This window comes from Nesoenas mayeri (genome assembly GCF_963082525.1).
Source record: "Nesoenas mayeri genome assembly, chromosome: Z".
NCBI lineage: Eukaryota > Metazoa > Chordata > Aves > Columbiformes > Columbidae > Nesoenas > Nesoenas mayeri.
Genome location: NC_137542.1, coordinates 31,902,085 through 31,916,277, shown reverse-complemented (window position 1 = coordinate 31,916,277; position 14,193 = coordinate 31,902,085). Strand labels below are relative to the sequence as shown.

Here is a 14,193-nt window from a genome sequence, read left to right as displayed (position 1 = left end):
CGTACGGGCCGCGCTCCCGCCTGCCTGCGCCCTCGCAACGGCCTCCCCCTGCCCGCCCGCCCGTCGTGTGCTGCACATCCAGCGCTGCCGGTGCTGCCCGCCCGCCCAGCCGGGACGTGAGCTTCGCGTTCGCCTGCAGTTTCTCCGCGGGGGCCCAGGTGGCTGCTCTCCCGGCCCGGCTCGGCTCGGCACGGCACGGCCCTCCCTGTCCTGCCCGCCGGCGTCCCGCGGGCGCGGAGCCGATGGGAATGGGCGGGAGGATGCGCCTGAGCCGCGTCTGCTGCATTTTCTACCAGCTGTGCGTACTGTCAAGCGGGCTTTCGGCAGGTAAGTGCGCGCCTTTCGCGGGACGGGGCCGAGTCTCGGGGCGGCCTCCGTGCCCCGCCGGCTGCCGGTAGCCGGTACATGTCCATTGTTAAACGCCGCAGCTGCAGTGCTCATCCTCTGTAACAGATGGGTGATCAGATAAAGCATGCCTCCTCTGTGAGGGTGCATTGCAATGTGCTCGTCTGCACTGTACGAGGTCCAAATTTTCATACTCAGCCCTGTCATCTCAGCAGTGCTATTACTGTCCTGTGTAGGATGAATGTGTAAATTGTCTCCTGTCTCAAGCTGGTGCAGATTGTGTGTACTCATATCTTTATAAATGTAATGCTGGCATACTGGGAATTTTGGTTAAATTGTGATATAGTGTATGTAATACGCAGACATCACTAATTAGTGATTGTAATTCAGTTTGACTATAGTGATAATGATGATACAGCATATGCATGCATCTGCCACTTGTATGTGCACTTGCAAATGTGCAGCCATGAGGTGTGTGTGCATTTGGATGCACTTTTGAAATCATAGTGAGTCTGGCAAAACATGCTGAAAACAAGGTTCAGATTTTCAGTTTTTCTTGTTCAAGTTTTCCCTGCTAAAAAACCATTTTTTTTTTAGTTGTATGAAAAAGTTGCCAGTTTGTCTAAGTGATGAAAAGTTTGCGCAGCTCTCTTTGCATGGAGGTGGTGGTCAAGAAGAAGAACATTCCCAGCTGATGGTAGAAACACACCTTCTGCCCAGCTTGAACTCCTGGGACCACGGTGTGTCCCAGACCCCTCAACAAGCACAGGGACATCTAGCGGCTGGCTTACCTGCCATGTGAAAAGACAGGATGAAAGGGCCAAATGGAGCCTACTGAATTTTGGGTGGCATGCTTGGTCAGCTGGGAGCTAGGAAGAGTGCATTGTGATGGGGCAGAGAGTAGGCTGCTGACAGGCACTCTGTGCTGCTGGGTGCTCCACTCATTTAAAGCATCTGCTGGCCTTCCCACAGGTCTCCATGCTTCAGAAGAAATGGAGGAGTGGGAGATCGTCTTCCCCGCGCTGTGGAGCAGGGGCCAGCAGGAACCAGCGGGTGGCAGTGGTGGTGGGGGCGGCTGCAGCACCGACCCCAGCTGTGGGAACCGGAACAGCACCCTCAGTACCCCTGTCACACCTAACCCGGTGGCCGGCAGCTCTCGGGAGGTGCGTTCAGTCTCCTCCTTGGTGGAGGGGCAGGCACAGGCTGTGGGGGAGGCAGCAGAGGAAGAGGACACTGAGGAGGAGTATGAGTCTCAGGAGTTTTACCACTGGTCCCCTCTGCCCCAGGGGTCTGGTGCTTCTGACCAATTGCCACCACCACCATCCCCTCCGCCACCACCTCCAGCAGAGGATGGAGATGAGGTGCTGCTGAGGATTCCGGCTTTTGCTCGGGAGCTCTACCTGCTGCTCAAGAGGGACAGCCGCTTCCTGGCTCCTGGCTTTGCTGTGGAGGAGCGGCTCAGGGGCGAGGGCAAAAGCCCACCCAGTGCTGCACAGTCACAACCTGAGAGAGCTTGTTACTACAGTGGTACTGTCCTCCGCTACCCAGGCTCCTTCGCTTCCTTCAGTACCTGTGGTGGACTGGTAAGATGACCTTGCATGCAGGGGTAGCACCAAGGTCTCCGTACAAATGTTAGCTTCATCTGCTGCTTTTCACTCCCATCCCTTTCCTGTGGTCTTCTTTCTTCCATATTCTCTTGGGTCCTACGTCTGCACTTATCCTTATTTTTAACCATCTCGCCACTCAAACTTTTATTATCCCAGTCATAATTTTTCTCAAATCCTACTTCTGCCTTTATCCTGTAAAATTTTCTTGTTCTTTGTCCCTCTTCCAGATACACCTTTTTCTCTCAGTCCTCTACCTTTCTGTTTCAGATCTCCTTTTTATACTTATGCCATTCTTTCTTCAACTTTTCTCATCTACATCCCTAATTTTACTGTGTGTTCATTGTGTGCCTGTAATTGGTTACATCCATGCTCATTCTCCTTTCTTTTCCCTGTATCATCATCTCTCCTCCAGTCTATCTGTAATCCATTTGTTCTTCATTCACATCCTATATTATAAAGTTATTTTTCTTATTTGTGTTATCTTCTTAATCTTCTACATCTCAGTTTTCAGACTGTTCTGTCTTTTCTACTTGTACCCATTTTATGTCTGCTTTCTTATCTTCATTCCTTTTTTTCTTCTGCTTATCCCATTGGCCTCTTTTCTCTGCCTCACAGCTTCCCACATGTGGTACCTGTAGTTACTTGGATTTGGGACTCTATACCCTTCTTTTCTTTAAATTCCTTTGTAGACATAAACAATGCATATGTTCTCAGAAGAAATGTTAATACAGTCTGACATTTTGAATGGTTATTACTTCTCTCACTTAAAACAAATTTCACCTTCTATAATTTCTGTTGGATCAACTGTGGTTTTTACCAGATAAAGACCAGAATTGGGCATAATGACAGCAGTAGTGGTGATCCAGTGAGCTGCAATCTCAGGATGCTTGGAGGTGGATGGGAAGAGTAGAAAGCAGCTGGAACAATGTAAAATGCTGCCAGGATCTTAAACAAAACCAATTATTATTACTATTATTCTCATTTGGGGTCTTTATGTAGTATCATAAATGCACATGCCTGCAGCACTTTACAGACTATAGAATACAAACAGTAATGGCACTAGGAAGAGTTAACATCATGACGATCCTGGGTTTTTTGGGTGTCTAGATGGGTGTAAATCACCACAATCACATGACGGGATGTTTTCTTATATTTCTTTCCGAATTTGAACATCTAACTTGTTCCACTGTTGATTCACGAAGATTTGCCTGCCTGGTTTTTATTTGCATGGTCATGAAGTGAAACCAGGTAAAATGTGGAAATTTTGACTGCTTATTCATTTGCCTGTTTGGACTTACTCAAAAGTCAAAACCAAACTGAAAGTGGTAGAGAGGGAACATATGTGGATTGACACCAAATAAAATATTTGTCTGCACTCCTGCAAAGCAAAACCGCCAAGTTTCACACAACACTAAGTGGTTGGCATCTAATTATTGACATTTTGTCAGATTTTCCAAAGCGTAATAGCAGAATTAATTGCAGAGAAAAATATTGAAAGTCGACGGAAGGTGGTGTTAAAGCAATCAGGTAAAGGATTTTTATGTTCTGGAAAATCATTTGACTTCTGAACTTCTTTTTCTTGTTAGAATTTTGCTTCCTTCTACATTGCATGTGGGTAAAATTAGGTTAGAGAAAATCTTTGTGAAGAAATTAATAGAGATAATTATTACAAGTATCTGCTGAAAAGTGAGGTATGTCATGGTGTATCTGTAATTCCTTTGGCTTGATTTATAAATTGGAATTCACTGTTTAAGTAGAGTCTGTTCTCTAGGAGCCCCACTAGAAATTTTTGATTCAGTCAGACTTTTTCTAAGAGTACCAGCTTATTCCCAGCCTACTGGCTGTCCAGATATGTTCTCCATTCAGAGGGCTGCAGCTGAAATGTAAGCTATTCTATGTCTCTCAAATAAAATTGGAAACTGTTGTTGATGTTGACTGGTGTCATGATCCTCAACGGCATAGCCTTGTTTGCAGTGAAATAGTTAAGCAGCTGTTCTTCCTGAGAGTGCTGCTGCATTGGACATAGAGTTAAAAAAAAATTCACAGTGCTATTATGTCAAAGTTGTCATAACAAATCTTAAGTTATTTGTCATTCTCTATTCTGTCATTGCTTCAGCTCTGTTACATATGTAAGTTGCTCTGTTTCCAAGAGTCTTGAAAAAACATCATACCTATATTGCATATTCTATCCTGTTTCCTCTAGGCCTTGCCGTGCAAAAAGAGCCAAGCAATATTTCAAACTACATTTTCTCTTTTAAGATGTAAAAATGCATTGAAGCTTGAACCTACAAATATTTTATTGTAGTTACCTCAATTACAAATTATGTTTTATTTTTAAATATAGAGAAATTTCAGAGAAAATATGGTATAAATGTCTGAGGTACACCCTCATTTCAAAGCCTTGCAGACTTGGGTTAGGATTACTAGGCTGCCTGCATTTTAGAAAGCCAAAGGAGTGGGCTGTAAGTCCCTTAACATGAAGGTTAGATTCCACTTGACAATTTTTCTTTCTAGTCTAACAACAAAACTTACACCATTCTCTTCTTTAGATAGAAGACTTTTTAGGAATCTCTTTGCTCACCAAGGAAGGTAACTGTAGTCTGACAGACAACAGTGATTTTTGCCACACAGGAAGAAGATTGAAGAAGTCAATAAAAAAAGATGTGGCCATCATGTGCAAGGGAGGGTCATACTTGGCAGTACAGATGTAAGGCTGATGCTGTAGGGCTAGTTTTGTGAAAAGATACTGGATCTCCAATAAAATGAAAAAAGACCTTGCGTGAAATTGCTGTGACATACAAGTTAAGATGTTAGTGTTGGTTCCACCTTCTGAAGGCACAGAAAGACCTGACATGCCAGCGCACTCACAAAATTGAAAAAAAAATGTTGATTAGAAGTCTTAACTGCTTCTGTAGGCAGAAAGAAGAATATTGTTGAAGATGTTAGGCACCTTCACCCCTTGAAGTGGGATTTGTATGCTTTTGAATAGTTCATTGGTTGCAGCTGGGTAAAGCATGTAATGTACAGCACAGCATTAAAGTTTCCCCATATTTCTTATTTCACGGTTCTTGAGAGCTTCAGTAGTGTGTTTTTTCTTGAGCTGATCATCAAAAGCCAGTGATAATAATGGTGTTCTTAGCATACCACGTTAAACATGTGAACATACAAGTGAAAAATGAGAGATGTACTCCCAGCTAATTACTAGCCAAATTCTGACTGCCAACATTGGTTTCATTTGGCAACCTGTCTTGACAGCTGACGGAAACATAACTCAGTGGATATTTTCTAATCAAACTAAAGACTTGAGATATGCATGGACAGTCTAGAAACAACATCACTGTGACCTTGGTGTAATCTTGGAGCTCACATGATCAGTAATGACAACCCTATCCAACTGCTTGGTAAAAACACTTTCGATTCTTACCTCCTTTTGTAGCTCAATGGGATTGCTCTGAGTACCTTTTCGGATTCTGCACTGGTGCTGCAGGAAGATTAAAAAGGAGAGGTTTCCAAGAACTCTCCATCTGTATGCTGACTGCCTACTTGTTCATTGTTAGCCAAATACCAGGATGTAAGCAGTCCTGCTGATGCCAGTGAGACTGCTCTTCTGAAACTGATGAACTGTAGAGCTGGACCATTAATTATTTGGGTTTATTTTTCCTACTGCTTGCTCTTGTTTTGCCATAATATTTGAAATAAGAAAAAGTCTGGTAATATTTATAACCTACAACTGATCATTCTTTTAGAGCACACTCTGGGAGAAACTTACTGTGGACTTAGAATTAAGAATTCTGGGTTACTGGTTCTTTACCAACAACCTGTTCTGCTGCAGGCATGAAAGTTGAAGTAGTCTCCCTGCATTTCCCCAAAGAGAGATGTAAATGTGGCAAATGTGTGGTTTATCTCCTACTCCTTTCATTTCATAAAGAGAGGCATTTGGTGTTTTTTCTCAGCAGTGAATTGCTTAGGTACTAGTCTATGGCTATGTGGTGAAGGCATGGGATTTGCCAATGTTCCTGTTTCTTTTTCTTCTTAACAGAAGCAGTCTGCAATAAATAGAGAACAGCTAGGAAGAGAGAGGATTTTCATGTCTTCTTATACCTAAAGCAATGGGATATGTTTACATTGTTCAGAAGTGCAAACAGGAGCAAATGTACTCACAGAGGATGGACAGGAGAATGCAGGTCCATAGAGCTATGCTGTTCATCACAACACTTAACCAGTTTGTCTAACACAGTAAGAAGTGTCAAGATCTGCCTAAACAGAAGCACCATTACAGGAAATACATAATTTTTAAATCCCTGACACAAACTGTGTTTTGAAGATTAGTGCTATAAACTAATAGTAAGGGAATGACATGGGATTGATTAAAACTATTTTAGATTTTTTTAGGATATTCTAAATTCACGTGACCTTTAAATTCAGGACATAAAACAGAGCTTTTACAAAATAGGAATTTTTTATTTTGTTCCAGGTTGTCTCAGGATGAGCAGAATGAAATTGTAATAGAACAATAGTAATAAAAATATTTTCTGTATTCCTAAAATTCTGCACACAGTCACTTTTGAGGATAGGATTCAGCCCAAGAAAAGGCTGAAGGCCTGTTTTGACATCTTTGCTCCTAGAACAGGAAACACCACAGTATTTCAACAGTTTTATATGGCAAAACTCTCAATTAATATAGTTCTTAGCTACACTTAGCGATTCTTTCAATGGGAGTAGTGTCTGACATGGCAAGCATACTTGAATTTTTAGACAGCTTGGAAAGTTTTGGAGAGCTGTACTGAACTCCTGCCTTTTGGTTGTACAGCTTCTTTCAGTGGCAGTACAATACTTAAACCTGCTGCAATACTTAAACCTGCTGCAACTGACACAGGGTCAGACTGATTGGGAATGCATAGTTTGTTTGCATTGGGTCTGAGTGTTGAGGCTGACATTTGCTGTGCAGTACATATGCAAGGGAAATTCTTGCTTTTGTGAGCATCCCTGCTTTTGTGGGGCTTTTTGAGCAGATGGTCAGGAGCAAATCATGGGCTTCATAATTTGCCCTGGGAAGCTGTGCTATTACAAGTTGTGAACTTCTGGTATAAGGCTCTAAGCCTTATAATAGACTTACTGCTTTGATCAAGCTGGAGAGTGACTACCGCTTTACACATCCTGGACCATATAGTACCAATATATAAGCCTGAAATGGATTAAATACCAAGCTTCTTGTCAACCAAAAATGGTTTCCCTGCCTTCCCACTAAAGTGATGTTGCAGTTACGTATTGGTATTGAGTACCTTCTACAGCAGATACTTTTTCAAAATAAATTGGAGACAATTACAGTTTCTTTTGTACTAAGGGTAAGCATTAGAAAACAAAGATCACTAATAATTCTTAAGAAAAGTGGAAAGAAAAAATATTGTTAGTAATATTCATGGTCCATTTGATACAGATAGGCTGAAGTTCAACATTGCAGAAGGAGGATTATACAATTAAATAGGATTATCCTTAAAGGCTGCCAGGATGAAATGAAGTAAACACTCCCTACTTCTATATACTCAGCTTTCTGGGATGGTAAAATGACAGAGAGGACAACTAAAAGCAGTAAAATATGTGTTTAGATCCCTTCTTTTTAAAAACTAGGACTAACTCAAGACAGAAAGATGTGGGAAATCACAGGTGTGGTTTTTTTGAAGCTTTTTCAGTTGCCTATTTAGAATGCTAACCTCTTTATTTCTTAGTGCACAGTTTGCCTATTGTGGTGAGTTTGTTAGAGAAAAAAACTTTGCTCAGAGGGGCAGAAATAAATATGTGAATGATGGTACTTCATGAGTATCCCTTACTGAGAAATTACTGGTTCACTAACTTTTTCTTGGTTGACTTGAATGTACACTTTATTTTTGTTTTACACATCTTTAAATGGGGAATATTAAATTTGTCATCAATAGAAACAGGCGGGTGAAGCAGGACATGAGTGGAAATGTCAATTCTGAACAGAAAGCTGCTTTGCTCTATTATGAAAATGGGTTTCTTTGCAGAAGAAAGAGAAGCACCACTGGGAAAATTAAGTGTTGGAATAAAATTTGGGCTTCCCACTTCTGCATGAAGTAGAAGAAACAATGAAATGTGGTGATGCTCCTGGGAGAATACCCATACTTACACTTTACATGTTGATTCTAAGCCGGGTTGTTCCTCCTGGATTTATGTAGCAGTGAAACATGGGACAGAGGAGGGCAGCCAGGCCTCTAGGTAGTCTTATCTCCAGTTAAATAAAACAAGCTGTTTACATTAGGTTGCTTTGGCATGCTTAGGTGCAGACACATCTTCCTCTAGCATAGGCTTATCAGCTGTCTTTGTTAATCTCTCTGTTACATTAATCACAGAAACATCCTAGGACAGTTTGGGCTGGAGGGGACCTTAAAAGTCATCTAATTCCAGCCCCCCTGCCATGGGCAGGGACACATTTTCCTAGACCAGGTTGCTCAAAGCCCCATCCAACCTGGGCTTGAACACTTGAAGGGACGAGGCATCCACAAATTACCTGGGCAACCTGTTCCAGGGCCTCACTACCCTCATGGTGAAGAATTTCTTCCTTGCATCTAATCTAAATCTGCCCTCTTTCAGTTTAAAGTCATTACCCCTTGTCCTATCACTACATGCTCTTGTAAAAAGTCCCTCTCTAGCTTTCTTGTAGGTCCCCTTTAGGTACTGAAAGGCTGCTACCCTGTTTCCCTGAAAATAAGACTGTCTTACATTAATTTTTGTTCCAAAACTTATTACTTTTTTACATGTATAGCTTCCTGGACACTACTTACATTGGCTTTTTTTAATGAACTGTAACTACATCTTATTTTTGAAGTAGGGTTTATATTTCAAGCACCGTCAAAAATCTTGAAAGATCATGCTAGGGCTAATTTTCGGGGTAGGTCTTGTTTTTGGGGAAACAGAGTATAAGGTCTCCCCAGAGCCTTCTCTTCTCCAGGCTGAACAGCCCCAACTCTGTCAGCCTGTTTTCATAGAAGGGATGCTCCAGCTATCTGATCATCTTGGTGGCCCTCCTTTGGATTTGCTGCAATAGGTCCATGTGCTTCTTATGTTGGGGGCGCCAGAGCTGAAAACAGTACTAAAGGTTGGGGGACCTCACCAGAGTGGAGTGGAGGGGCAGCATCACCTCCCTCAACCTGCTGGCCACACTTCTTTTGGTGCAGCACAAGATACAGTTGGATTTCTAGGCTGTGAGCACACTTTGCCAGGTCATATTGAGCTTCTCATCAACCATCACCTCCAAATCCTTCTCCTGGGGGCTGCTCTCAATCTGTTCTCCTCCCAGCTGGTATTTGTGCTTGGCATTGCCCTGATACATGTGCAGGACCTTGCACTTGGCCTTGTTGAACTTCATGAGGTTCTCTTGGGTCCACCTCTCAAGCCTGTCAAGGCCACTCTGGATGACATTCCTTCTTTCCAGCATGTTGACCATATGACACAGCTTGGTGTCACAGGCAAACTTGTTGAGGGTTTACTTGATCCAATGTCCCTGTTGCTGACAAAAATGTTAAATAGGACCAGTCTCAATACCAAACCCTGAGGAAGTAGAGACACATCCCTGGTCTCCACTTGGACATCAAGCCATTGATCGCAGCTCTGAGTGTGACCATCCAGCCAATTCCTAATCCACTGAGTGGTCTGTCTGTCAAATCCATGTCTCTCCAATTTAGAGACAAGGATGTAATGTGGGATAGTGTCAAATTCTTTGCACAAATCCAGGCAGATGACAGCAGTTCCTCTTCTCTTACCCACCAACTCTGTAGCTCCGTTGTAGAGGGCCACCAGATTTACCAGGCATGATGTCCCCTTAGTGAAGCCACCAATCACCTCCTTATTTTCCATGTGCTTTAGTGTAGATTCCAGCAGGATCATCTCTCTGATCTTGCCAGGCATAGAGACACAAAAATCTCTTCATTATAATCTCACCTTGAACATCTAATGAAGCACAACTGAAAACACATGAAAGAAGCCAGATAAAATTAAAATTAATAAAGTGACCATGGCCATGTGGAATAACCAGCATATATGTACAAGCAAAGCACTATTAACAAACATTGTTTTATCCTACCTGAACAGCAAGTTAATTACAAACAAAACTACTAAATGTGGTTCATCTTAGAGCTCTCAAAGAAAAATAGCAACAGTCTTTAGTCCTTCATAGAGGAGTACTGGAGGTGGTATCCCTGTAAATGTTTGATTAGGGTCATTAAGAACTGCAAACCAATGAAGATCTAGGTAAAGACGAAGGACTAAAGACTGTTGCTATTTTCCTTTGAGAGCTCTGATGCTGCATTCTGCTGCTATTCATCTTTGCCTTTCTGGTTGAAAGAGTATTTGGTTGGATTTGTGTTTCGTGTATCTGCGAACTCCTGCTTATCGATAAGAAGGACAAGTCTTTTAAACATAAGAACAGCAGTGTTAATGTAAATCTGAAAGGTTTAGGCTGAGACTACATTTGAACTATAATGAGCTCTGTTTCCTTTAATATTCAACACTGTGGCATGGTGTGTGAGATATTGGGCCAAGATGCTGCAGACCGTGTGGTAATGATTCCTTTCTCCTTCTAAGAGCTCTCCTATAATCACATAATCACTCCATCCTGAGACACATTTGATTTGTGATTCCAGTTCTGCTTATAATAGTCTGCTGTCCTTGTAAAGTGCTTGGTTTCAGTACAAATACTTCCTTTGTGATGAATTTTGAAGCTATAATTAGAAATGAGAAATATGCTATCTCCAGAGTAGCTTTATTTAAAGAAATTGAGACTATTGTGAATCACTTGAGAGCTCTTCCCAATGTAATCAATAAGTATAAATTTATCAAGGTTGTTTGGCAAGATATGGAAGTGAGATGGTAAATCAGAAAAACAGATAAGTCCATTAATGAGTAAAGGTTTTGCATTAATCAGATCAGTACATTTTTGACCCTCTAATTTGAAGGTAATTGCTCCCAAAAGGAAGAGCACTGAACCTCTCCCAGTTACGGCTGTTAAAGTTAGTGAAATTAGCATTTTCTCCAAGACTTGTATCCCTGAATTTTATTCATATCTCGTGTTATGTGCCAATTGTTTCTTCTATAGCAAATGACCCAGAATTTTTAAAAGAAACAAATGTTCTCCATGTTACAACCCTTGTTATTTTATTTTAAAAGCACTGTTCTTTGTCTTTCTTTTTTAAAAGATTTCTTGGACCTGCAAGAATGGAGATTCTTTTTGGCAGTTAGCGATAGATTGTGACAGGGAAAAATAGGAACATCCATGATTACGAAGATGTAATACCATAAAGATAGAGGAGCTGGGAAATAGGGAGGAAAAAATAGAAATCTTCAGGTGTGAGAGTCATTGTGAGGTTGATGGTAGGTGAGAATATTCAAGGACGAGTCTGTGAAAACTGATGGTCATGTAGAGATAGCATGTGAGTGATGCACATATATATTTGCTATGGATTAAAGAGAACTACCAGGGTAGAAAGGGATGAGTTGAAGCCATACGGATTTGGGGGAGAATTAGGTGTTTGCAGAAATTCTTCTGTAGAACATGTGCCTTTCCTTGTTTTGCTCAGGTCTCTTACTGATGACTTAGGGACATAGCATAAGGGTTGGTTCATTGCTCCTTGTTTAGCAGAAGCAGCAATGTAAGAGAAACACTGTGAAATAGCTCAAGCACGTGTATGTGTGTGTTATATTGCATATCCAGATGGTAGTTTGTCAAATTGTTATAAACCAATAGCCCAAAATATCTATATTAGATTTAAAATCAGGTGTACATCTGCTATGCATTAGCAGTTCAGTTAACCTTTTGCTGTTAACCTGTCATTGCCGGAACAATCTGCTCTTCTTGGTTATTTCTATTGCCTCTAATAATGACATAAATAAGCAAAGAAGATTTATTTAGAAGGGAAAGAATTAATAATGTTTCTGTTGTTAATTGCAGAACAATGCATTCAGAATAAGAAATTTATATCATAACATTAGTTGCTAATAATACATGCCCGTACTGCAAATGTTTTTCTTGGGTCTACCAGTACTTCAGTCAGAATTATTTTCTGAATGAGTTTTGCATCCAAAAATGTAGAAATGTGCCCAAAACTGACTTGTGAAGTGATTTACTTTCTGTGTGATTATCTTTCAACAATTGCAGATGCTTATTTTATGTTCTCAGCTGTGCTACCTTAAGTTCTCATTATATGTCAGAAATTTAACTGGGTCAAATCAGGTCAAGCTTACTTAGGTTGCAGTATGTTCAGGAAAATGTAGATATTTCTGCACACGATGTTAATTCAGCTGAGGACAACTGCTTATGATTCAGTACAGAGTAAGTGTCCTGTTATGTCCCTCTGGGCTTAAGGAGATGATGGCTGGGAGAGGTGCTCAAGTAATTTCTACAACCATTATAGTAATGTCAACTTTTATATAAAGAGTTAAACTGTGCTTCAGATATGATTAAACTTCTCAGTGCTACTTCGTCAGTGGAAACACTGCTTAGCCTAGTGATCAGATTATAACCTTGAAAACTCAGGTGTAACTTGGCTTCAAGGCTTCTTGCATGAAATGTTTTGATTTTCCCGTGAAGATGTGCGATAGGGGAAAAAGAAAATGGGGGGGGGGGGCATGATAGGGGACAACAAAAAAGAGCTGAGTGACTGTTATTCTGGGATACAGCAGTGGGTGAAGGATGAGGTCTTATTCTTGATATATGCAGGTAACATAAAGCTAGGTTTGTACATGTACTCTCAGGACTAAATATTAATTGTGGTTTTGCCTAATTTGCTTTTTAAATATACTTGCTAAGTATAAAGCTATCTGGATTTATGCTTCTGTCATAACCACTGTATGAAAATCTTCTCATTTAGGCAATTTTTAAAACCTTCTGAGAATTTACAAGCTTTTTGCAAGTTAGGGTATGGGAAGTCACTTTTTTTATGCCCAGATTGATCAGCAATCTATTTTGTCCCTTCATGACATAAATGGACCTCACCCAAATATTTATTAAGTAATATATGAGGGGAGTGAGGGAGTTAAATGTAGAAGAGAATTTATAGACTAAAATGGATACAATTGTGAATATTAAGCACTTTGTTTTCCAATTTTTTGGGTGCTGGCTGACAGTCCTAGCATTTTTCACTTTTTCTGTCTGATCACCAGTTTCTTGTAGTAACTTATTTAAGGAAGTACAATAACAAAAATTTATTCTGTCTGCTTTTGAGCTCTTTTTCCTTCTAATACTATATTTTTTGAATTTGAAATAATGGAAGGAAATAATTCCTTCCTTCTCATTTCATTTTGGGTGATAAATTTTTCTTGTTTCATAGAAACAATTTGTTTAAAAGTGACTAGTCAGGCTGATGCTACTTGGTCCAGGCTGCTAATATAAAAATTCCATTCTGCTCACCATTTCTATTGTTATGCACATCAAATCAAGCTCTCTAGTAAAAAGTGAAGGGAAGGTAAGGGAAGAGAAGGGAAGGGAAGGGAAGGGAAGGGAAGGGAAGGGAAGGGAAGGGAAGGGAAGGGAAGGGAAGGGAAGGGAAGGGAAGGGAAGGGAAGGGAAGGGAAGGGAAGGGAAGGGAAGGGAAGGGAAGGGAAGGGAAGGGAAGGAAAGGAAAGGAAAGGAAAGGAAAGAAAGGAAAGGAAAGGAAAGGAAAGGAAAGGAAAGGAAAGGAAAGGAAAGGAAAGGAAAGGAAAGGAAAGGAAAGGAAAGGAAAGGAAAGGAAAGGAAAGGAAAGGAAAGGAAAGGAAAGGAAAGGAAAGGAAAGGAGAAAAGAAAAAGCCTTCTTTCAAAATCTATTTTCTTCCTTTACATTAAAATAATAGTTCTTGAAAAATAATTACATACTGTTCCTTCTTTCATGAGGATAGCAGAACTTTAGTTTCTATGTGCAACAAAAGTGGGGGTTTTGTTTGTTTGTTTGTTTTTGTTTGTGTTTTTGTTTGCTTTTGTTTGTTTGTGGTTTTGGTTTGGTTTGTTTGTTGTTTTTTTTTTGTTTTGTTTTGTTTTTTTGTTTTTTACCTAAAAAGCAAGAGGTGATCTAAGCTTAGAAGTTAAAAGCAAAAAACTATCTATGAATTTCAGTTAGGAGTCATAAAAGCATATGACTTATATATATCTTTAACATTTTTAAGCACTGTCCATCTAAAATGATAATGAATTTTGAGAGACTTAGTTGTTTCGCATAAAGCCAGCAGGTCTGGATTCCTGTAATTCTAGATGGAG

The 14,193-nt window shown here is 40.6% G+C and overlaps 1 protein-coding gene across 1 annotated transcript in view; it reads left to right on the top strand.

Moving 5' to 3' along the window:
* Positions 1–242: 242 nt before the first annotated feature.
* The window catches only part of ADAMTS19 (ADAM metallopeptidase with thrombospondin type 1 motif 19), a gene marked incomplete at both ends in the record, with an annotated part of 147,877 nt that continues 133,926 nt past the window's right edge, over positions 243–14,193 (top strand). Inside the window, 2 exons of the mRNA XM_080362911.1 lie at positions 243–327; positions 1,318–1,928. Of these exons, the coding sequence (XP_080219037.1) occupies positions 243–327; positions 1,318–1,928 (696 nt within the window). The remainder of the gene's footprint in view (positions 328–1,317; positions 1,929–14,193) is intronic.